General features: G+C 35.2%; 1 protein-coding gene across 13 annotated transcripts in view; it reads right to left on the bottom strand.

The window, feature by feature from the left end:
- Positions 1-2,286: 2,286 nt before the first annotated feature.
- Positions 2,287-24,642, bottom strand: part of shep (RNA binding motif single stranded interacting protein alan shepard) — a 28,984-nt gene continuing 6,628 nt past the window's right edge. For 5 of the 13 annotated variants that reach the window (XM_018545135.1, XM_018545140.1, XM_018545139.1 and 2 more), the window contains 11 exons: positions 12,189-12,656; positions 11,204-11,418; positions 10,819-10,877; positions 10,437-10,561; positions 7,882-7,941; positions 4,704-4,861; positions 4,075-4,228; positions 3,509-3,703; positions 2,979-3,071; positions 2,477-2,643; positions 2,287-2,367 (listed from right to left, as the gene is read on the bottom strand). In XM_018545135.1, coding sequence (XP_018400637.1) covers positions 2,494-2,643; positions 2,979-3,071; positions 3,509-3,703; positions 4,075-4,228; positions 4,704-4,861; positions 7,882-7,941; positions 10,437-10,561; positions 10,819-10,877; positions 11,204-11,418; positions 12,189-12,656 — 1,677 coding nt within the window. In that variant the 3' untranslated portion in view covers positions 2,287-2,367; positions 2,477-2,493. Of the gene's footprint in view, positions 2,368-2,476; positions 2,644-2,978; positions 3,072-3,508; positions 3,704-4,074; positions 4,229-4,703; positions 4,862-7,037; positions 7,044-7,881; positions 7,942-10,409; positions 10,562-10,818; positions 10,878-11,203; positions 11,419-12,188; positions 12,657-24,642 lie in introns of all 13 variants that reach the window. The other 8 variants (XM_018545141.1, XM_018545143.1, XM_018545146.1 and 5 more) reach the window with 8 other exon arrangements.

Below are 24,642 nucleotides of genomic sequence, written 5' to 3'. Positions count from 1 at the left end.
AAGGGGTGTTTCACCCCTTAAAAGTACGTATGGGCACGTATAAAAAAAATACGTATCGCTTATTTTTGTATAAAGAGTAATACTAAAAACTCATCAAAATTGGAGTGTCACGCTTGGGTAGGTTTACTTGTTAGCGTGGAAGGTGCTGTTATAGAAAAAATGGGTAAAACACTTAAAAGATAAAAATTTTCATTCCAGATCTTTTTCTAGCCTTTTAATTTGTGTCGAGAATGTCATGCTGCTTTTTTCGTTTTATTTGAATTTTTTCTTTAATCTCTCTCTCTCTCTCTCTCTCTCTCTCTCTCTCTCTCTCTCTCTCTCTCTCGCTCTCTCTCTCGCTCTCTTTTACTCACATTCATGTTGCTTAACTTGTCGCAATTTGATTTTCCTAGATCTCTTTTTTCTTTTTCTTATTATTATATATTACGGACTGTCTCTGTACTGAATGTGGATGTCTATTTCATTTTCTTTTATACAGTCCGACAAAATTCCAATTCAATAATGTTATCACGCGTACAAAATCTATCAAATTGACAACGAAAACAAATGTATAGAGATTTAATACAAAAACAATTACAGATATATTAATTAGAAAATTAAGATTTGGCTTCGCATCAAATTTAACGATGCGTAAAAATATATTATAACGACTTTCTTCTGCATATATATATAAATATCTCTCTCTCTCTCTCTCTCTCTCTCTCTCTCTCTCTCTCTCTCTTTCCCTTTCTTTTATTTTAACGGATCTGTGTGAAAAGGCACGATTCTAAAAAAAATATCTGTATTTACTGTACAATTAAAAATTTATATCGATCCGTTTCTAACTCGTAATTATTGTAAATACAACACTCTAAAAAGTACTATTTTATTTTTTTCTTTCCGTATTTCGTACAATAATTATACGTAAATTCTGAAAATTGCATTTTTCCCTTGCTCTCATTTTAGAAACAAATTTTACTGTCATATTTGTCTTTTCCCGATTTTTGAAATTTAATCTACAATAAAAAAATTTCACTGTCATTAAAAAGGGAAATAAGGAAACGTACATGATAGAGATGCGCGATGCCGCTAGAAAAATATATTGATGTACTTCCAGAATTCTCGATTAAAAAATATCTCCACGTAGTGATGCGCGCATATATCCCGTTTTTGGAATGTTTCTGAATATAAAAACAAAAAAATGAAAAAAGAAAAAAACTCGAAGACACGTAAACTTGATGAGGGTGCGGTGATAAGTGTCTGTTTTGTGCATCTTACGTAATCAACACGTGAGAGAACGAATAAGGTGAAGTGCTATCGCAAAAAATAAATTGTATTCACGTATATGTTTCTACACCATTGACAATCTTCGCGAGTTTCGAATAAATGTATCCTTTTTTTGTATCTCTGAATTTCTTCTCTCAATCGTCCTGGAAGTAGTACATCCTCTCTTCTCTTTCACACATTTTCTCTTTTTCTCTCACTCTCGCTTCCTTCTTTTCTTCCTCTCTCTCTCTCTCTCTCTCTCTCTCTCTCTCTCTCTCTCTCTCTCTTCTCTCTCTTTCGTTCTTGCTGTATATTATTATTATTTACTATTATTTCCTCAGGAAGAATTCTTCTTTGTATATTTCTGAGCATTACTTTTTCTTCTTCTTTCCTCGTTTTTTCTTTATAATTAACACATCCACACATACATTCTCTCTCTTTCGCTCTCACTCATTAAAATACTTATCCATACTGTCGAGCTCTCGAGATTAGATTCGATTAGCTTCTGTCATCTGTCCATAGTAAACATAATACCTAAAGTTACATCATGGAAGCCTATTAGCTTGACACTAAACTGTTCTTCGTAAATAACTTGGTTTTTTCGTTACTGTCGTATATGATGTCTCTTTCTTTCTCTCTCACTCTCTCTCTCCCCCCTCTCCCTCTCTTTTTCTCTCTGTATATGTGTACATGAGAGTGTACGTGTTACCATCACGTAGCTTTAATGGAGCCATAACTAGTATGGAAGCACGTACCATTCCACGCGGACGACACGTAATCGTTCTCGTACTCATCTTCCTATACTTCCTTCAATTATATTCTTTCTCTCGCTCGCTCGTTCCCTCTCGTTCTTACACATTCTCTCAACATTCACTCTGCCTACTCGTTGCAAAATATCATCTACTTTCCTCTATTTACTGTTGGATAAAACGTATAAAAACGCTGGCAAGTCAATTTATCGTGAGGAAGAATCTTATTCGTTACGTAATGTAGTTTTTGTTTCAAATCTATTCTTCTTAATGTAATCCGCTTTCGTATTTGTTGCCTTCCTTCTGCGCATATCTTCATAAGTCAATCAGTAAGCCTTTCCTAATTCACGTAACCCTTAGCGCGATCGTATATCTGCAATCGAAAAATCCCTTTATCGTCCGTTTGTCGTCTTACTATGTCAACTAAGGAATTTATAGTTCGCCACAGTATTGTATTGTAAAGAATAAGAAAGAATTCTGACCTATTATAAACCGTGGCCTACTTAGGCTGTTGAGCCTGGTACTGCTGATAGGAGTCGTCGGGGGACGCTGCGTTACTCGTCTGCTCCGACTCGCCCAGTGGCATGGTGTGAATAATGCTAGGAGCGGGATAAGTTGTGTAAGGATAAGGATGCGGGCTCGCTATGTACTGAAAAGAAGAAATAAAAAAAACAATTAGTTATCATTTGTCATTGTTGACTCAAATCAATTCATTTCAGAAACACAAATGTCCGAGAAATATTCTATTAAAAACTTAAGTTAATTTTACAATTTCTAAGATCTTTTCAATAAACAATTTTTGTATTTCTAACACATTATAAATATTTAAATATTTATAACATTCTGGAATATATCAAAATCTTTTTATATATTGTAGATTTAAATTTTTTATATTGTTAAATAACTTAGATGTGTGAATCTTTGAGACGTTCTTCGAAGATTTGTGTCTAGACAGCAGACATAAAAAATCGAGAAAAATCTTACGGAACCAGTGCCAAGATGCAAGGTAGACATTTGCGTGGTAAGTTGAGGAATCATACTGTATTGTGGATTACTAGGATCAGCCGATGGTATCATCTGTAACAGAGATTAACAAAATCCGACGATGAAGCAAAAGCAACGATATGATATTATGACGAGAAAAAGAATTTTAAAAATACAACAAAATTGTAACATGATTAAAATATAAAGCGAAAGCGGTTTTTTTGTAAACGAAATAAAGGATGTATCCGAAAACATGGTTTGAGAATAGTTGAGTAATTTCGTAAACATACGAATGTTTCAGTTCAAGAATAACTATTTTTAGTTGTGAAAACAACGCTAAAATAAGAGCAATTCTATTTTAAAGAAGGAAGCATTAGTTTAATTTAAATGTTAAATGTATAGAGTTTGTCGATTATACGTAACATATGCAAAATTATAAATTCTCGAATTAAAACTCAATATGAAGGCTATCTTTACCCTATGTGCAAAACAATGAAAACAAAATGAACGAAAAGTGTATAAAAACTCACGTCGACCTGTTGCATATGTGGCGGGGAAGGGTGCACGAGGTAAGGAGCCACCCAAGGAGTGCCCGGTACACTGTAACCAGGCAATGCTTGACTGTAGTGACGACTGTACTGTGTCAGAGCTGTCGTGGGAAGCATGTGAGTTGTAGCAACGCCATTCTGACCAACGCCGCTTGTGTCGTAGTTCAAAGTCATATTCTGAAAGAGAACATAAAAATAATAACAACTAGCACTGGTACATCTTCAATGATCATAGATAAAGATTTTAAGATTTGTTTCCAAGATATATAAATATTTGTATAACTTATATAAAAAATGAAACAGCAAAAATAAATAAACCAAAACATTTACATAAACATTTTGAGATATAATATAAAGAATTAGATTTATTATATTTAAGTAAAAAAATTCTATATATTAAATATTTAATATCTGTCACACTTTATATAACACAATTTAGATAACCTATGTTTACTATTTTAAAAAAATTAAAATATAAGTACATTAAGTTGCCTATTAATTCAAGTATACGTGATATTTGTGAATATTTCATAATTATAATTACGTACCTCTCCAGTCTCTCTCCATATTGTACTCTTGAACAACGATTTCTTTTTGTTTCCGCCATCAGCAAACTTAACTAATAATGGATCCTTTGCGCCTGTTAGTGCCTTTCCATTAAACATTTGTATAATTTGTTCACATTTCTCTTTGGATTCCATTCTGTAATGCAGTTATAAAAAACACCAAATTATTCGTAAATTCTAATGTATTAACTGAAATAAAAAGAGCCATAGCAAAATAATTTAAAACACGATTCACGCCTCAAAAAAGACAAAAGAGGTACTATCACAGATTCATGCGAACCTTGCGAATCTGAGGCGCCGGGTGGCTCGGTGCTCGGTCCGCGGACTAGCAATCCGTGGATCCGGGTTCGATCCCATCCGTGCCTCATATACACAGAAATTTTTCCTGTGTATGTGAAGAATAAAAACATCGGTTCTATCTGCGAATCTACAAGTTAAATTCTAGTACAGAAAAAAAGAAAAACTAACTTCATCATATAGAAGAGATATACTATTCGTGATTTCTGTACAAAGACGTGTCCTTTGCTCTCCAAGGATATACGCAAATCGCATGGTACTCTGTGACTCTTCTTACTAAAGGATCGGAAAAATTAAACGAGAAAAAGAAAAACCTTGCGAATCCAACTCCTTTGCTCTGGCCGGAAGTGTCGCGCAGGATACGGGTAGAGATAACTTGTCCGTATTGAGCGAGTAATGCCTCGACGTCGTTCTCTTTGAAGGTCAGCGGCAGGTTAGCGATGTACAAATTAGTGGGATCCTGCTCCTGTTGCTGGGAAGAGAGTAAAAACACTATGCAATTACATATAACAGGGCGACACAATGGATATAATGAATTCCAAACAAATCTGAAGCGGATTATCATTTTAACTTCCACGACTGTTGTTTCTATCACCGCTCTTTGGTTCGATCGATCAGAAATAGATGCATAGGCAAAACGAGACGATAAAGCACAAATTCGAAACCAATTGAACACGTTTGCAAAATCTGTCCAATCATTTCAATACCACTACTATTATACATTGTACTGTTTCTAATAATATTTTCATCATCATATAGACATAAAGTTAAAAAAAAAAATATTAAGAATAATCTGGTGACAAATGAGTATGTTGCGACTGCGCACTTTTTTTGCTTAGTCTGGAACGTTAAAATGATATTCGCGAGTTTATCGAATGACGACTGAAATAATAATAATAACACATGAAAAGGTGTTTTCTCAAATGTTATTCTCAAAATAGCAACGAGACGTTTCTAATTGCAATAACGCGGACACGTGCGAAAAAAAAAACCCAAATTCCGTACGCGTGAAAAGTATCGCTAGCCTCGACGTAAATAGCACAACGTAAAACGTTTCTACCAACATTGACACTACGAGGAGACCATTAAGCAGTAATCGCCGTCTAAATTTCGAAGAGTGCATAAATAGGGAACGAATGGGTACCGAAAACCGGTATCGGAACGTGGAACCGACTAGACGATTATTTAGTCTCAATGTCGGAAGGTAATCATGCTTCATGGCAATTACGTTACCACATTCTTGGTGGCTCTCTAAATTTGCTTGCTTCTAGGGATGCATTCGATTCATTTCTTTTGACTAACGTACTTCTTTCTACCTCTAAAAATATGGCTTTCCGTTTTCCGCACGCAGAAGAGCATGCTAACGCGAATAGGTATTAAATTATAATCTATACACATACACATTACTGTACACATTAACAATTCTCGTAAAAATTCGGATTTTTATCAAAAAATCGTGTCGATTCTTTATAGTTCAAGATAAAAAATCCCAAGAAGTAGACACGACAGATAAAAACAAATGTACGTAAATAAAATCAGACGTAAAAGTAGTCCGAACGAAGATGTAGTACAAAACGAATAAAAGGATTAAACAGGAATTTATAAGGTATCGAATGTAATAAGATAAAATATACAAATATGAAATAAAATACAAATTATAAAAACTCTCTACTGCGGTTATCAACCAAGATTCTGTTAATAGATTTTCTTTAATTTATATAGAATAACGCGAGACAAGTACGTCGCATATGCATACACCTTGTCGCATTTTTATTCCTCGTAAGACAGAATTGGACAAATTTTCCCGTGTATTGTGCACGTGAGGTGAAAGTTGATACGAAACGCTCGTTTGCGCCTTGATAATCGTCTCGAGTTACCGTGGCGTTCGAAAATTTCGTGACGTATGCTAACCGATACACATTATAAATTTACCACAGAGCGTTCGCAAAAAAAAAATTAAAGATACGCGGCCAAATTTCTACACACCGGCAGCATTAAAAAAAAAAGATCGAGAATAGTACCTATATACGAATAACGTACATCTATCTTCACGTTTCTAATGTTATTTACATGTGTCGAAAATCGTCTTCGTCGGTTTTACAAATAACCATTCAAAGCGGTAATAAAGAATAGGGTCAAGTAACATGTGACATTTCATTGGAAACAGAAAGAGAGAAAGAGAGAAAGAGATAGAGAAAGAGAAGCATGATAAAGAAAAGCACAGGCATTTTTACGTATACATATATATACATACATATATGTATATACAGTTATATGTTGTATATGAGTAATGAACAAATGTCGAAAAAGAGAGCAACTCTTGACGAGTATAGTCGCACAAAACACATAATATATGTGTAGTATATGGCGTACATATACATGAGTTCATGCTCCGATTTTCTGTTATATGAGTTTCACAGGAGAGTATAAGATAAATAAAACAAAGGAGGAAAAGGAGGGAAAAGAAAAGGAAAGAAAAAAGAAATTAAGAGAATGTAGAAAAAAAATAAAAACGTATGCGTGTCTAAAGACTGATGAGATAGTATGCACCCTCAAGCATATTTCGAGATCCACCACTTTTGTCAACGAACCAATCAAAAATATTCTACGATTACTTGAGTATATACTTATACTTTACGACAATTTACTTCAATCTTGCGAATGCATTAAAACAAAAAACAAATAATGAAAATATCATGATATATAAGCCAAGCTGATGGCATTTTAATATATATGTATTTATATACATATATACATACATATATATACATATACATACATACATATGTATACGTGTATGGATATATCCACGTGCGCATATGTATGAGGACTGCCATGGAATGAGACGGTGTCAATTAATAATAAAGCGGAGCTCTTTTCTGTTTTCCGAATAAACGTGTGCAAACTCCAAGCCCATCGACTGTTCATTTTCATCAACAGTTTCAATTGCACCGTCTTCTATTCCGCAACATCCTGTATATGTGATCAGATACAGTAGAAATTTGATTATATCGAATGCTATTTGACCGAACGTTTGATAATTCGAATAGTACAGAGAAAATATACGATTGTCCAAACGGATGTTTTCTTGCAAAAGCGATCATTCGGACAATCATGGAACGTTTCTCATATACCCATTCGAATGATCGAATACCCGGTTAAATAATGTTCGAATAATCGAATTCTGTTGTATTAAGTATGTCTTAATTGTACTTTTTATATTCCGATAGTACAGTTTACAAATTCGTTAAAAATACGACCTATGCTATCGGGAACTTTTCTATAAGATTCAACAGCTTGATTTATCATCGACATTTTCTTTCGAGTAGTTTTGTCCATTTTATCTGATTCCGATTATTTGTTTTTACTCCGTTATTATGGCTCTCTGTAATAAACATTTTATATTCATATGGTTATTTGTGCGATTTACGTAAAATAAATCGGTTCTGTTTGATGTCTTCTTTTTATGTAGTACAAGTAGTGTTTAGTTACCAAACATGAGGTCCCGTTTTGTCTGAATCTTAAGACTGGCTCCCGAATGCACTTCATAACCTGTAGGTGTGTTTGATTAAAGTGTGTGATTAATGTTTCATTATATATTTGTATATAAAAGAAGTTAGACAAGTGTACGTGTGTCCGACCCAACCAACACCCTTCGAGGAAAGACAACAACGCCTATATCCGAACATAACCGCGTAACCATACGAGTATAGGATTTACCGAAATTACGGTACTGTTTCGCTTTTAGTTATATCATATCGCATGCGATTGACATCATCATCATTATTATTTTACACAGCTGCTGGTCATCACACCCCGTGCTTTTTATCACGGTCAGCTTGGAGGAACTATTCCATTGGAGTTAGTCGTACAAGGACAAATAGTACAAACAGGCGGGAGGCCGATACTCTTTCGTTCGGCAGTGTGTGCTTTTTCTTTACTTATGGTTGTCTCGAGCAGGAACGCGATTTAATGCAAGAAAACGTGGGGCTGAGACGACTGTCGCAAAGCAGAGTCAGGCGAAATGCAATCGAATCTTTGATCAGTTAATAAAATCAAATCAGCATAACTATTAAATAAGTGATCGCGAATCATATCATTATTTTTATTAAAAAAAAAAAAGAAATAGACGATCACACCGCCGAACACTGCTATCGAGTCGACATTGACAAATTTAATTTGATATTACGGTTTGAGACAATTACTCTTTTCTTTAAACTGCTAATGTTACACGGAAAACATAATAAATGTACGTTGCAAAATATATCGATGTTACTATGCTAGAGCTACTACTGATACGTCGCTTATGCTGCCATACTTCAATATAACATTTTTCTTTTTTCTCGCTTTGTCAAATCATTTATTCAATTAACAATTAAGGTCAAGCTCCAAGGGCGGTATTCATAGATGGAGATCTCATAAAATATTTTTTATCTCTAATAGAAAACATATTTATATAATTATATTTATATAATTACCAATTTAAACAAATCCTTTGACTGAGTTAAATTTCATAAATTACTATTTAAATAATCGTAATTATTAACTGATAGCCACTCAGTCTCTTGTTTATTATATAATCACCAATTCGGTAAATAAGCTTCAAGTAATTAATTGGATTTGCTTTGACATCTGCCAAACTGTCATACAATTATAAATACTATTTTTCATAATATCAAATTATCGATTGTACACATGTATGTTATATAAAACCAAATATCGACATAATAGACTGAAAATGTATTATACATTAAATATAGTATTCATAATAATTAACGGTTGAATCTATCATTTATTAATTATTATATTTGACGATATAATTTATATCATTCATCTATAAATCAATCAATTTAAAGCCTAACAGCTTCTAAAAAATGAATATTAGATAATTAGAAATTCATAAAATTACAATCTTACAATATATTAAATAGTGACTATGAATACGACCTTAGATGGATATCGACAGATTATTGAATTTCTATAGAGAGATTCGAAATTAATGCTGAAATTCACAAAATGCAATTCTCATGACATGGCGATTATAGACATAATGTCGACATAGCATAGTATCGGCTGTATTTGTGGCCGAGGTATAGCAGCAAGCATCGATAAAGGTCTGGTAGGTAAGGTACGTAAGACAGAATAACAGACAAAGTATCAGAGAAAATTTCTAGATAAATGAAAGAGGCAAAGAGAAACAGAGACAGACTCTCAATGGAAAAAATATTACAGTCCCCGACATATAGAAAAATACACAGAAAGATATCATATTTATATACTCGTCGCTATATAATATAAATTTACTACCGAATAAATTGCATGTATTAAATGATTTATAAACTGTTTTTTAGAACTTTTACTGGATACTTTGGTTTCTCTGAAATAACACAACTCTCGCGAAATTCATATTTTATTAGATTTCGATGGAAATAAATAAAATCGTATCATCAATAAAATGAAAAAATAACATTTCATTTACATCTTTTATAATAAAAGATATTTTTCCATTTATGATAAATCTTATAGAGTATATATAGTGAAAACTGAATAAAATTTATTAATGTAAATGCAAATCCTTTCGTGCACGAAAACTTTAAAAATTACTCTTTAATAAATAAGAAATTATTAAAATAGTAATACAAAGTAATCTCAAATTAAAAAATTATATATATATTATATATATATGTATATGTGTATATTGCAATTAATATTGTAGAAATACGCTATATAACACTTTCGAACACTACAGGTACACCAGAAGAGAAATCGAAGTCGAAAAAACGTCTTGTTTTGTACCCGGAAATAGCGTGAGAAGATCTATCTTAATCGATTTTCCGACGATACGACTTCACGAATAAAATGGGGCGACGAGAAGGCGAACGAAGAAATAGATGGAGAATATAACAAAATGACAGAGTTGGATAAAAAATGATACAGACAACAACAGAAAGAGAGAAAAAGAAAGAGTGAAAGAGAAAGAGAGAGAAAGAGAGAGAGGTTTACTGTTACTTTGGTATTACTCTGTACTTGCATGCACAACCACGTACACTGTCCAGTCTACGGAGCAACCAGATACCCACTTTCGCCATCTGCGCTTGGATGCCCTTGGCGACCAGTGCTTTCACAGCACCCTCTGCCGCCATCGGTGACTCGAAGTCTACAAATCCGTAACCTGCAACACAATCACGATGGTATAAACCTCTGTTGACAATTTTATCATAAAAAGGAATATTTTATCTATCACGTGTGTATTTATTACTATTTAAATAGAAATTTATTATAAAAATTCGCGTAACGTTCATTGAAATAGTTACAAGATAAATATTTTAAAACAAATGTAAATTGTGTGTGTGTGTGTGTGTGTGTGTGTGTGTAAAAATAAAAAAAGTTAGAAAATACTGAAGAATGAAAGAAAGTGCAATTAATTACCTTTACATTTGTTTGTATTTTTGTCTAAAATCGCCTTGGTGGAAGTTATAGTTCCATACCTGCAAAAATATTGAGTTTTGGTTTGACGTGTTTGACACGATTTCAATTTCTACCTATAATCAAGTATATTAGGATAAATAACATTAATTTACATTTGGAATGCTCAGTGCCAAAGCAATCATTTAATGTCATTTATCAAGCAAAAGATTCGGATTCGATTGCCAAAATTATTATCTGGTATATATAACACTAAGAACTTTGAATAAAAAATTTTGATTCGACAAAAATTGAATACGACATAAGCATCAACAAGAGGAATTCATATTTATGTAATTCATTATGATATACAAATACCTACGATCACGTATATAATAACGTTACTTACTGAGAACACATGTTAACGAGGTCTTTGTCAGTCGTATTCTGGTTGAGGCCACGGATGTATAGATTCGTTTTAGACAACTGCTCTGCTTGTTGACCCTGCATGGCATTGTTGCTGAGATTCGTGCTCATTGTCCCGCTTTGACTGCCGGTGGCACTACTGGAGCTGCTGTTAGTATTTGCTGGAGATGAAGCTGTAGGCACCCGTTGTCCACCGTACTGTAAGCATCAATACTGTACGATAACTGAAGATGTTCGAAAAGAGTAAAGAACAATTGATTTTACAGAGCCTATCGCTTTTATCGAATCGCCTATCGGTCGATGCAATACGTATTATCTTAAACTCGTGTTATAACAAACTAAAGACTGTGATACATAAAAAAACTAAAGCAGTAAGACGTAAACAGCAAAAAAATCAACATTTTTAATTTGCTACTACTTATATTATTGTCTTAAATTTTCAACTATGTGATTAACCACTTCGCATATTGTTTATGTCTTATTGCATTACGTTGTTCTGTGTGCCAAGAGCTATAAATGTTACATGAAGTTACATTCCGCTATAAATCATATCATAACATAATTGATGACTTGCATGCAATAAAAATATATAAAATTATAGTACTCCATTATCTCGGAACTGTTATATTCGCATTTAATTAGGATTCATTCTGAAATGCAGCGAAAGCTTTCAACAATGCTCTTTCAGATAAGCGAGAATTTAACGTATTATATATAAAAATAAAAACGCTATTTTATATATATATTCCAAACAAGTCACTGAATTTATAAATGAACATATTTCTTTCCTCACAGTTCACGTTTACACGTGAACAATTAGTAAATATCGCATATAGAGCATTAAACGCTTATCAAAGTGACCTACGTCTCGTTCCAGCTTTTGTGGTACTTGTAGTGCGACGCTCTCGTGTTTATTGACATGGAGAAAGTCAACACGAAGAATGGAAAATGCTGTGTGTATGACTTACCGTCGCGTGCTGCGCGTACGTGGCGGTGACGAAAGGATTCGCGGATGCCGGTAGCTGCTGAGGACCGCCCCCGCCCGCGGGGGCCGCCGCTGCCGCTGCTGCCGCACTCGGATAACGCGTGTAAGGTGGATACGCGGCTGCTGCTGCTGCCGCCGCGGCCGCAGCCGCGTGAGACGGTGCCGTACTCCAGGCGGCCGCACCACCTCCGCCGCCACCGCCACCGCTCGCGCGGTACTGCACCGGGTTACCGCCGCGCGGTCCACCGCCCGTGTTGCCCTTCAATCCGTGGCCACCGCCACCGCCACCGCCACCACTGCCACCGCCACCCGCGCCGGTTGCAGGTCCTACGCCGACGCCGCCTGCATTAGCGGCGCCGCTACCACCACCGCCGCCGCCTCCGCCGCCTCCGGCGCTGCCGGCGTTACCGTTGTTGGCGCCCACATACGTCGGCCTCGGTCCATTCGTATTCTGAAAATTGAAAAAATCTCGGTTAATCCTCCTCCTATTTGATCGTTCATAAGCAAATAATTGCACGTATGATTTTTAATAACGCACGATAAAATATGTATTTATATAACAATAAAGAATTATTATAAATATAGAATAAAAAAATTAATGGAATTTGAAAAATTCAATTGAACGGGATTATTCTCTTTCTTATTCGTTCCAGATAAAATTGTAAATTTTGATGACAAAAATATAATATTTACCATTCACGAATTATACATAAAACTATACATTTTTACGAAGTTATTTTTATAGAATAGTAATGGAGAACAAAATGGCTCTCTAAGAATAGATGATGATTGAAAGGAAAAAGAAAAGATAAACATAATCTACGGTATCAGTTCTGATTGCAAGTTTTGGTCGCAGTTCGAAACAACTCGTTAAGAGCATCAAGTACATATTATTACGGCAATGCTTTTATCAAATTCTCTTGTTTGAGTTTCAACAGCTGAACAATGATGCATTCTTATCAAAATAAGTCGATCGATTATCATTACCACGTTAATTTATCTCTTATGAATAAAGGGAGACTCAATTTAGCGATCTTAAACTTGTTGTTGCTATTACGATCAATTATCAGGAAAAATAATTTCATAAGCGTGATGTGTGTGTATTATTTTTGTTGGTAATAGCATAAAAAACAGTTTCCAAAAAATAACAGAAATGCTCGATATTTATCGAAAACTGCTGGACAAGTATTAGTATTTAACACTTGAAGTTGCGAAATTTCTTTATAATTTTTGCTTCAATTAAAGAAATAAAACGCTTAGATAAAAGTATTTGCTAATCTCTAATGATGTAGATATAAACCTGATTTAAAAGAAAAAGTGTGTGAAGTTAAAGAACTTATAATAAATTCGCAATCGTAAATGTGATTAATAAAAAAAAAGCAATTCGGTCTTTCCATTTTTTTCTTCTGACGTCATAGTCACTCCATCGTGACTGTAGTGACCGGACCTTTAATATCGATGCAACCATTACGTCAGTCGTCTATCGATTTTCTCGAACGAAACGGCATACTATTTTAGAAAGCAATCGCGTTTCGTCGACTCCATAGTTTCTCGCACACGTCGATAAGAAGAAGAGAGAAAGACTCTATCCGTTATCGTTTATCAGTGACCTCGCGCGGTCACGCCTTTTCGATAACGAGAAAGAACGACCGTTCTCTTCTACCTCGCTTTCAGTCTCTTCGTCTTCGAATGTTTCATTCTCGCGAGCATCGGGATATTTGCACCTTTCTAACAAACATTCAGGAGCGTTCGTATCAATCAAGTGTCTATCAACACCACATACCACGCAACTTTTCTTATACCTTTAACGTTATATACACGTATCATCCTCAAAAAAAAGTTCTATCAAAACGAGATCTTCGTAAAATTAAGTGAAAAAAAAAAAAAAATGTTATTTCATTTATATTCCTCCCAAGTGCTCCTTAAACAGTTCTGCGTCATTAACGGCTCAAAGAGCCGCGATATGGCTCGACATTTTTCGTGGAAAAAAAGATCAACTCATGACCTGGGTCGACATTCTCTAAACGTTTTACCGCCAATTATCGCTATCGTTAACTAGCGACAACCAATGAGAGCCGCGCTTTCTTCCAGGATTGTTCTGCCATTGGCTATCGCTAGTTAACAAAAGCGACAATTATTGATAAGACATTTAGAGAATCCCGCACCTGCTAAAACTTTGCGATTCGGGAACTTTGGGACACCCTATGTATAGTTAGAATTCGTGACGCATCGGCGGAGCGATATAAAATCAGACAGCGGGATGATTCGACTGTGGTAAGACCATCGACAGTCACACGGCATGACGCAGCCCTCAGCAACGACGAAATGCACGATGTCGTGTGATCCGGTCAGAGAAAGAGAGAGACAGACCGCCAACCGACCAACTGATCGGCCGACCGACCGGATGTCACTTCCTGCTCACTTCGTCTGCCCCGTGCATCGTTGTAACATGAACTCTGCTCGCTCATTCTTTCGTCTTCATCTACTTTCCGAGCTCACACTTTTCGTCGCTTGGTGCTTTATCGATATTCAACCGTATCTTATTAAGCTTGCAAACAGAAAAATACATACTACTCGCAATGATGTTTCAAATAATTCAAAAAGTTCATATATCTATACATTTATTATAAGTTCATCGCAAACATCAAATTTATTCAGAATATATTTTAAATCCAAGTCAATTTAATTCTTAATGAAAATTATTAAATGAAAATAAATTTGCTTACTATACAAATCTTCAATAAATTTTATAATATGAATTAATTTTTAATTACTCCTATTTGAGAGTATATATATATATATATAATAATAAATTTTTTAAATCGGTAATCAATTCAAGATTATTATTAAGAAAATATTCTTTATTAAAGATAACCGTTATTTCAAAGAAAGAAAGTAAACAAAGTAACCACTTTTCTCAATAATAGAACATTTTTCAGCGTGTGGCGTCACGAGACGTCAGGAAAATCCGCAAAAAATCATACCGATTCTTTTTCTTCGCGTCTATTATATCTCGAGATAAATCAGTTCTTTCTTTGATGACGTAACGTCTCTTCATGACTGTACATTGTAGCAAAATTCGGGTCGCTGCCGACCTTGCTCCTCCTTATCATACTTGTAAGCAGCCAGATCCGAGGTACGGATGGACGTTATAGAGGACAAGAGGGCGGGGATTCTAACGACATACCGTTTACTCTATATCGTTTCACTTATACAGTGAGATGCGAGAAATTAGCGAGCGCTTTTATCATATCGGCGTACATTATCGTGGCGCAGCCGCTAATTGGATGCGCTCCGCGAGCGTGTACCTCGCGCTTTCTTCTAAGGACGAGAGGGATCTCGATTCAGGATGTGCGCCACATACCGGAGAAATATACCCACGTGCACCTCTCGCTTACTCTTGGAGCGCGTGTCACGCTCTATTAGCGGACGGACACGCGCCCGTGATAGCTCGGAATGCGCGTTTTCGGTCTTTCTTTACTGTTACTTTAGAAAAATTCCCCCCACGCATCGCATCTCTCGTGTCGCACGGCAAGCAAATGGTGATCGCAGCTGATTTGACTTCTTCGTCAATTCGGCAAACTTGTGATACAATTATACTATAAATTTGCATATAGAGTCCAAAAATTACGTATACTTCTTTAACTGAAAAACGAGAGATGTATATTCTCATAAGTAAAATAAATAATTTATAGTAATTTCGAAGAGTATCTTATTTTCTTCTATAAAAAAGATTTTGTTATTAAATTCCAATACTATATGATGCGTATAATTCCAACGATAATTTAATAATTATTTGCTCGTATACAGTTTCCATCATTAAAGTATCGTTTGCGATTGTAATTTATAATTTCTAAAAAAAAAAAAAGCTAGCAATATCATCCCCAGCGCAAAGATTAATTATTCTTGTATACATCGCAAAGGGATCGCGGACACCCGGTGTGTCGTCGCGTATTCTTCCAAGGTGAAGAAACGGTATGCACGGTATGCGCGCACTCGCGCGTACGAGAAGGAACTCTTTCGCGCGCAGGCAAGCAGATGCACGAGTAGTGCAGCGCGTGAACTGCATTTTTCCGCAACTTTAAGCTTAGCTTGTCCATCCGAGAGTAATTTTTTCCGGAATAAACAAAATATAAAAGTACTTAACACCACCAATGCCTGCCGTTACACCCGTCAAAAGTCTGGCTAAACGAACGTTTAAAACAATTGCAATTAGCGGACAGATTTTCTTCCTTGATCGAATTAAGAGAAAGCCGAAAGATCGAATCAGACTGCATGAAACGACGGAATCGAGCCGAGGAAATCGAATCGCATCGAGTTAGAAACTCGATGTGAATTTACCGTATTTATCTTCCGATTTCAATTAAAGTAGACTTGACATTCGCGCGACGTCAAAGTTAATTCTTCATCGGTTAAGGAGGCAAAAGTGGGCCGCATCTCGCGCGCGTCAGGCACTCTCGCAAATGGCTATAAATCACCGCCGTTTACATACGCACGGACGCTTACGAACATCCGTCCTCGAAGGTGGTGGCCAATGCTGCAGCAGCAGCAGCCGCGGCGGCTCGTAATCGAATCGAGCGAGAGTGTCGCTCCGCGCCGCACCACACCGGTGCATCCGTCGACGAGGAGCGGCGTGCATCGCCGCCACCACGGGAAGGAAAGCTATGCACGTTGCCCGCGTTTCTCGAACGGCACGTACTGTCTACGTGAGCGGTGGCATGAATGCGCGCGCGGCTGCTGCATTGGCCGCATATATGCGACTCGCAGAACGAGGCGAGAAGGCGACGCGTAATACGAATTCAAGCGGGTGCCAACATATTGACTATCGATCGATCGATCAACGGAGTTGGGGACGGTACGGGGATAACAATTAATCTTTCTTGCGATTCTTAAAATATCGATTCTCTCGAAGATAGTCAACGACAGTAATGTCGATAAAAGCTCTTGACAAAAGTATCATTTGTATTGGTCAATGAACAAGTATATAAACAAGGTACTATCGGTATCTACAATATGTCAAGTTTTTCTATTCTCCAAATCGATACTTTAGAGTAAATCTTATTCTGACGAATTCTCACTCTTAAAGAATGAAAATTAAGCCACTATTTTTCAAGACTGACTCAATTGTTTTTCACCTTTTTTAGGTCTAAGAATTAGAAAAAGATGAGGATGTTGAACCGAAATTAACGTCAATCTACATATAATGTATTGATATAAGAAACGGCATTACAACAAGTCTTAATCTGGCAAATAATGCTGATTTTCAGTGCGTATTTTTTTAATATATAAAATGTCCTATATAATGATAGAAAGGTGAAAACTTATATCAGTTTGCTAATAATTAACTCAAGAAACTTTCGTTTACTTATAAATGACTTAGCGAGATCCGCTTAGAGCTCTGTCAATTCGTCATTATTCAAAAGTACTATTTAAAAGAAACTAAAAAGATCATACGTATATCGGTAATTTGTTTGTACAAAATATTTTAATATTGCAAAACTTCAACGATAAATTATTAAGTTCACTATCTGTTTTAGTGCAGCGATACACCTATCTAAGAAATTTGAAAAAGCTCGTCTCCGAGAAGAGAGAAAAAAGAAACAAACAGGGACGTGACCGGCTGATTGCCTGGGCGTCTCGGATTTGACACCCTTTATCCGAGTTTAGGCTGGCGGCGGGTATTATTAGTCAGCAGTCGCATGCTTCCGTCTTCTTATAGCGCACAGGGGACAATGCTGGCGAGAAGAGGTATATGGATAATACGCGCTTTCGTCGATTTTGTACGGTAGCTAAACCCGACGTGATTATGAATTCGGATTTCAAGTGAATACATCGAGGATCAAGGTGGCTACAAATAATTTAGAAAGATTTTTCAAGATTCGCATACTGCGCGCGATCGCACAAATTCGTGACCTTAATTTTAACAATTTGACAAGTCATCTTTTTTCCTTACAGAAAACATCAAAGCATAAACGATTTGCGAATTGATGTTAAATAACTGCTTTCTATGAAGTTTACTTCAAAATTACATTTAATATGTTTCTCAAGATTTTAAGTTTTAATAAAACTTTTTAATCTATAATATCGAAAGACAATTTCAGCACCACTCTAAATGCATTAATTTATAGTAATTAAATTGATTTTATTGATTTACACCGCGATGGTTATACGTAATATATAATCCGTTTATAACAGACACTTATAATATTATTAATGTTAATTATAAATTTCTATTAATATAAACCGATAAATTTAATAAATATGTCTTTACTATAATAAGTATCTTGACATTTATACGCTTCAAGATCTTTTAGTTTTCGTTAGAAAAAACATTTACAAAAATAGCATTAGGACCAATTCTGGGAAGATCAAGTAGATCCAAAAGGTAAAAGGCCATTTTTGTGCGAGTATATAAACAACGTATACGATCGTATAAATCGAAATGTATACAACTCCCGTAGTGCAAGTTTGTAAACATGGCTAATCAGCATGTCACATTAGTTTAGTAGTAATGCTATCACATTACTTCTGTCATATTGTTGATGGAATTATTTCTCCGCTGCGACTTGAGACACGTAAATCCAGAAAAATCCTTGCAAACATACAATATGAAGAATAGGTCCGACATCATTATTTAGTTGATAATTATTTCATTTTTAAATTAAAATCACATTACTGTTATTATAAATACAATTGTCTACATTGCTATTAGTTTTTGTATCATTTTATCATTGGAATTAGATTATTGAATTATATTATTTGCTTTGTCTTGTTCTTTTTTTTTTTCTAATTCTAATTTATTATGTCGATTTAACTTTTTTAAATTAAAATTAATTTTTCTTCTGTAAATATAACATTAATGTTAAAATACATTCATCGTCAAAATAAAATATTATTTTATCAATTGAAAAATGTTTCTTTTGTATAATACAAAATGCGACGTGTAACAATCGCAAATTAATGAGCGGTACAGTAAATAAAATTTTTGCATGAGGAATGCAGACAATAAAATTCGAGCTCGTATTGCATATCAATAGCGGCCAATTATAACATTCCGATGTACATGCAGGACAGTACACCTACATAAATACATATGAAATCAACTTCGATAGAAAGCCTTCTGAAAGACAAAAAATAAATTTTTCTTGCATTATTGCAATTCACATGAATTAGCATGTAAGGACTATGCGAATTTATTAGCTCGTACGATCTAATTTTATTAGTACAATGCGGCAAACATGATAACTCAATTGATACGCCATGAATATTTTTTTTTAAGTTTTAGACGTGCATTTTATCGATATTTATACAAGACGACAATATAAAAAAATCTATTTAATATTACAATTACAGTGTTTATCTAAATACTCATTTTATTATCTATATAATGCTATCTTCACTTCGAAATATGCATAATGATAAATATTAATTTATATACTTATAATCTTGCGTCAAATCGAAAATTATTATCAATTATACGGAATAATTATAAATAATTATTATGATAATTGTGATTATGTGCATTTTTTGAATAATGAATAATTATTGTCATTTAAGAATAGACGGTATATTTATCTGCGTGATATAATTCTGTTACTATAAATATATATAGAATCGAAGATATTAATCTCTAAACTTTTTAGTCCGTTACATTTTCCATTATTAAACAAAATTTTATTTTCTTTCAATGTCGAGTTGATAATAATACGTTTGAAGTGTTTTTTATTTAAAAATATTTTAAATTAGATTGATACTTAATGATAATCTATACAGCTAAACTTGGAAAATCAGCTTTGCGAATGAATCATGCAACCACAAGCGTCATGAATCATATCATTACATGGTAAGTGAAGTTTTCAATGCAAATATGTGTATATTTTCATAATATCTAATAAGGTTTGCAAAAAAATCTCTATAGATGTACTAAAAAGTACGTATTTCTGTTATTTCATATATTCTGAGCATATATATTTTGAAATAATTCTTTTAATAACTTCTTGGTAATGCCAGAGTAACATTAATTAAAAGTAGAAAAGAACGCAAAATATTTCTAATATATGATTAGACTAAAAGAGAATGCTGTTGCTCCTTTTACAACAGACAATTTTTTCACCCTATGCAGTGGAGATAAAAAGTACTGCTTCTCGCATTAGATGATGTAACGAAGGTGCACGCCATGCAGACAAGCAGACGATGGACCTTGACTACGTGTATCTAGGCCGGAGGCCTCTCTCTGTCTCTCTCTTTCTCTCTCTCTCTGTAACCCCAGACCTAGATCGCCTCGATCGCAACAGTACCGCAGAGAAAATCCTTATCCAGCTAAGATGCGACGAAAAATTTTCCTCAATTTCCACGAAAAAGAAGCTTTACAGCATAAATATAGTAAATTCCTCATTATTATCGAAAGATTACCCTGAAAACACTAATTTATAGAATAACTGCTTCTATGACTTCTCCCCCCTCCTCCACTTTTGGAATATCTACATTACTATTATTGAAGAATCTATGTCAGTTGTTCCACATCCATTTTTTTCCAAAAATACAATATTAATATCATCCATCAAAACATTTTTTTTAATCAACAAGATAACTCTGACCATAAAATTACGATAATCGTGACACTTTCCTCATCAAATCATGCAAGTCATTCTCACAGTATCTTCCCATACTTTCTTGTTGTCAATATTTCAGACGATCTGCTTGAATAAAAAAAGTCTTACGAAATTGTTGAAATACGGTACCTAATCAGTTTTGCAACTTCATTCTGCATAGCTTCTTCATAATATATCTCGAATATATAAATGAATAGTCAATAAACTATAATACCGAATAAATGAAATAACCTCGTGCTTTGAAATCAGGCGAATGTCGCAGCGACGTATTGTGTGTTCAGATTCGTAGCTTCGATTTTCTTCACGAATGTTTTAGCGACGACGGCACGTTAGAAAGGCCACGGCGCATCGGATAGACGGACGGACGGACGACCTTGACACCGGCAACGGCGGCAACCGGCGTCGTCATCGGGTACCGTTGTGCACCGCGTGCCGCCGGCCGGTAAACTTCGTGAATGGCGACCGCCGAGGAGGTGAAACGAGGCGCTTGAGGCCGCCCGAGTATGCAGGTGGAAACGATAAAGGTGCGCACACGTTCGCGTGGATCTCAAGGTTCAGTGTATCACGAGATCGCACGGTAGCCCGTATTTCATACTCGTGTAGAAAACGACAGAAAAAATTACTCGCGACAGAAATGATCTTAAAACATCGAAAAAAATCTGCATAGGAAATTAGAACTTTTTCATACTCTTTTTTGTGTTGTAACAATTTGATTATCCAATAATAATAGTTTCCCCAAGGAAAAAAAACCTTTACAGGCTCTCATAAACGGATAAAGCAATGTTTGGCGATACATTCGATATTTTAAAAAGAATTTTTATCGAAAAACGGACCAAACAATGTTATCTTGTTTGTGTTCCATAAAGGATCTTCCTTTGTTCACCGTAACATTGACTGGCATTAATTGCACAATTATGCATAAGTACGTATTTTTCCAAGGACTTTCTTTCCTTATACGTTTCGTAAAAATCGATCGCGGTACGAGACTCTCGAGCGAAGATTTTCCTAAAAACTAAAAAATCGGCGTTAGAGTGGAAAGGTTCTCGATAGGCATTGTCGACGACTAATGTAAGGTATCTTCCACGATGCGGAAAAGGACAGCGGACGGACAGTTAGGGGATTGCGTCAGAAGAAGGGTGCAGCAGGGTGCAGAATAGGCGTAGAAAGGATGATATCGATTAACTACGGCGGTCTGCGCGATGTCGAAAGGACGAGTTCTCCTTCTCTCTCCACCGGAAATCCCTCTTCGATCTTGTTAATCTCGTTTTCGCGCGCCTTCCGGTCTCGAAATAATCCCCAGACGGTCGAACGCGATGGGGTGCGGAATGGCAGCAAGAGGGTGAGGTGATAATGACACTAATGCGATCCGTAAGCAACCCCGCAGCGACAACATTTTTCTTTTCTCAGAAACATGGTCCTTTAGAAAATATGCTAAACAGCTATTCCATATTTTATTTCACTTTTATTAGTTATTTATTATTCTCATGTTAACACTTATTAAATATAATATTATATACTGTTTAAAAATTTATATATACTTTGCTTGAATATCGATCCACTTTTTCTCATTAATTTCATTTACTCGTTTCATTAATTCAGGTCGTTATTTATAATTGAACGACGATTAATATCTAAGTAAGTGGGATTAAAGTATAAGAAATTCTTTGCATTTATTTATTTTAATATTATTCTCTATGTATAAAAGAGATTAGAATTGACGAATTAATATAACGATCACCTTCGATCACGATGATGTTAAATTCTAATAGGAAATAGATAGGTAGATACTAAGTCGCGATACTCGATAACCGAGGTATGGCTTCGGTTTTGTTTTCACTCCAGTGCCCACGGCAAAAACTTCGGTTCGCCGCAAAAACTAAGCGAAAAAGAGAAGTTTTGCGGTGCGAGCCGAGTCGTTCACTCGATGGCAGTGACTAGAATGCATCGTAACTGTCAACAACTAAGCATCTGAGAGGTGAAGTCTGTATTACTCGTGTATTACCTTATAAACATTAAGAAAATAATGATTTGATATTAATTATTGGAGGATATGCAAAGAAAACAAAAACAAAATATGAAATATGGAGCAATTTACGATGAAGAAAATCCATATTCACACATCACTTTTATCGATAAACGTGCGCATTTAATGATAAAAGGTAAGGCACGGATATAAACAGCTCATCTTTTGAAAAAATAGAAACTTACCAAAATTCGATGAATTCTTTAAAATTATTTTCTTGTATAAAATATCTTAACACTGTGGAACATTACCAAGAAAACAAGGAAATATCGAAGTCCGTTACATGCAATTGTAGAACTGACTTCTATAGCCAAGAAATAATTAATTCATCAATCATGATGAAGAGTCTAACAAAAGACTCTAAGGTAAAATTGCAAGAAATGCCTTTCCGAGAATCTCGTGTAATCTAAGAAAAAATCTCATCGAAAAATAATGTTATCTCTCTACACGAATTAATTTCGCACTTTATGTATGACACGAGATGAAATATTTCATACAAAATTAATTTCTCAATAAAAATAAATATATAATTCGATTCTTCGAATCTACGTATAATTTTCCAATTCACGAGTACACCATAAATATAATTCTTAGTTTCGAGACATTACCGTATCTTTCGATCGATATCGCATGTGTTCTATATATCTCCGTTATATTATATTATATTATTTCAGATTACAAAGTGCAATCGAACGTTGTGACGCGATGAACAGAGATTAAACGGCACATCGACCTGGCTTGAAGAAACGCTTCTCGAGAATCTTGATTAAATATTTGACGAGCAGGGTTTAAAGTACGAAAAGATGTCTACCATCTTTGATTATCCTCGGCAGTTTCATCGCTCGTCACGGCGTCGATGATTATGCAGTCCGACAAAAAAATCCACGATAAAACAAAGTGCAAATCAATCGTGCAGAATTCATTTGTATGCGCACGCTTAAATAGCGACAATAACGAACGATTCTGCAGCATGTTCGATTTACAGTCCGGTTAGGAAATCTCGCGCAACATCAAACTTGATAAAATAAAAAAAAAAAGTACATTCAAAATTTCACGCAACAGTAAAAATGTGTAAACATGGCGAAAAAAAAGAATAGACGATTTAATGAAAACTTCTCGCGTTTAGAGATCTTAAATAAAAAAATTGTTGTACTGTAAGACAAATACTTTTGAAGATTATCTGGCAATTGAGAAGTTAACGTTTATAAAAATGTTCTCGCGCGATAAACGAACTTCCAACTATTAAAAGCAACTGTACGATTGTTATTTATCACCACCGTGTATTAGAACGCGATAAAAAAATATCACATAGCGACAGTGACGACGCGCGACAGGCTGTGAGAAGATCGGAAAATTGAGGAGATAACGGTCCCGTTTGTGTCGACGAGTAACTCGGAAAGACATTAGGCTCGTCGTTAGGCGACTTTCAAGCCCGAAGGAAATCCGCGCGCGTTCGCTTTCTCTTTATCTCGCAAGTTTATTTAGTCAAAGTGCGATTGTATTATCAGCACCATCGATAACGACACAAACAAAATAGGTACATAGTTATCTGTCTTGACAAAAAAAAACCCGATAAAAAAAAAGACAAAAGTTTTTTTGTACCGGTACGCGATGATATGCGACTGATCTTATCGGGCAGTTCTTCGAATCTCAATGTGATTCCGATGACAATCGATTGCCGTGAATTCGAAGAAGCAAAGTGCACTCACGATAACGTTTCTTTTTTCCTTCGTATATTTATATATATATATATATATATATATATATATATATATATACTACTTATAACACACACAGAGAAA

Source organism: Cyphomyrmex costatus, unplaced genomic scaffold (assembly GCF_001594065.2).
Source record: "Cyphomyrmex costatus isolate MS0001 unplaced genomic scaffold, Ccosl1.0 scaffold474, whole genome shotgun sequence".
NCBI lineage: Eukaryota > Metazoa > Arthropoda > Insecta > Hymenoptera > Formicidae > Cyphomyrmex > Cyphomyrmex costatus.
Note: the sequence above shows the minus strand (reverse complement) of the source record. Positions and strands in the feature narration are given on the sequence as shown.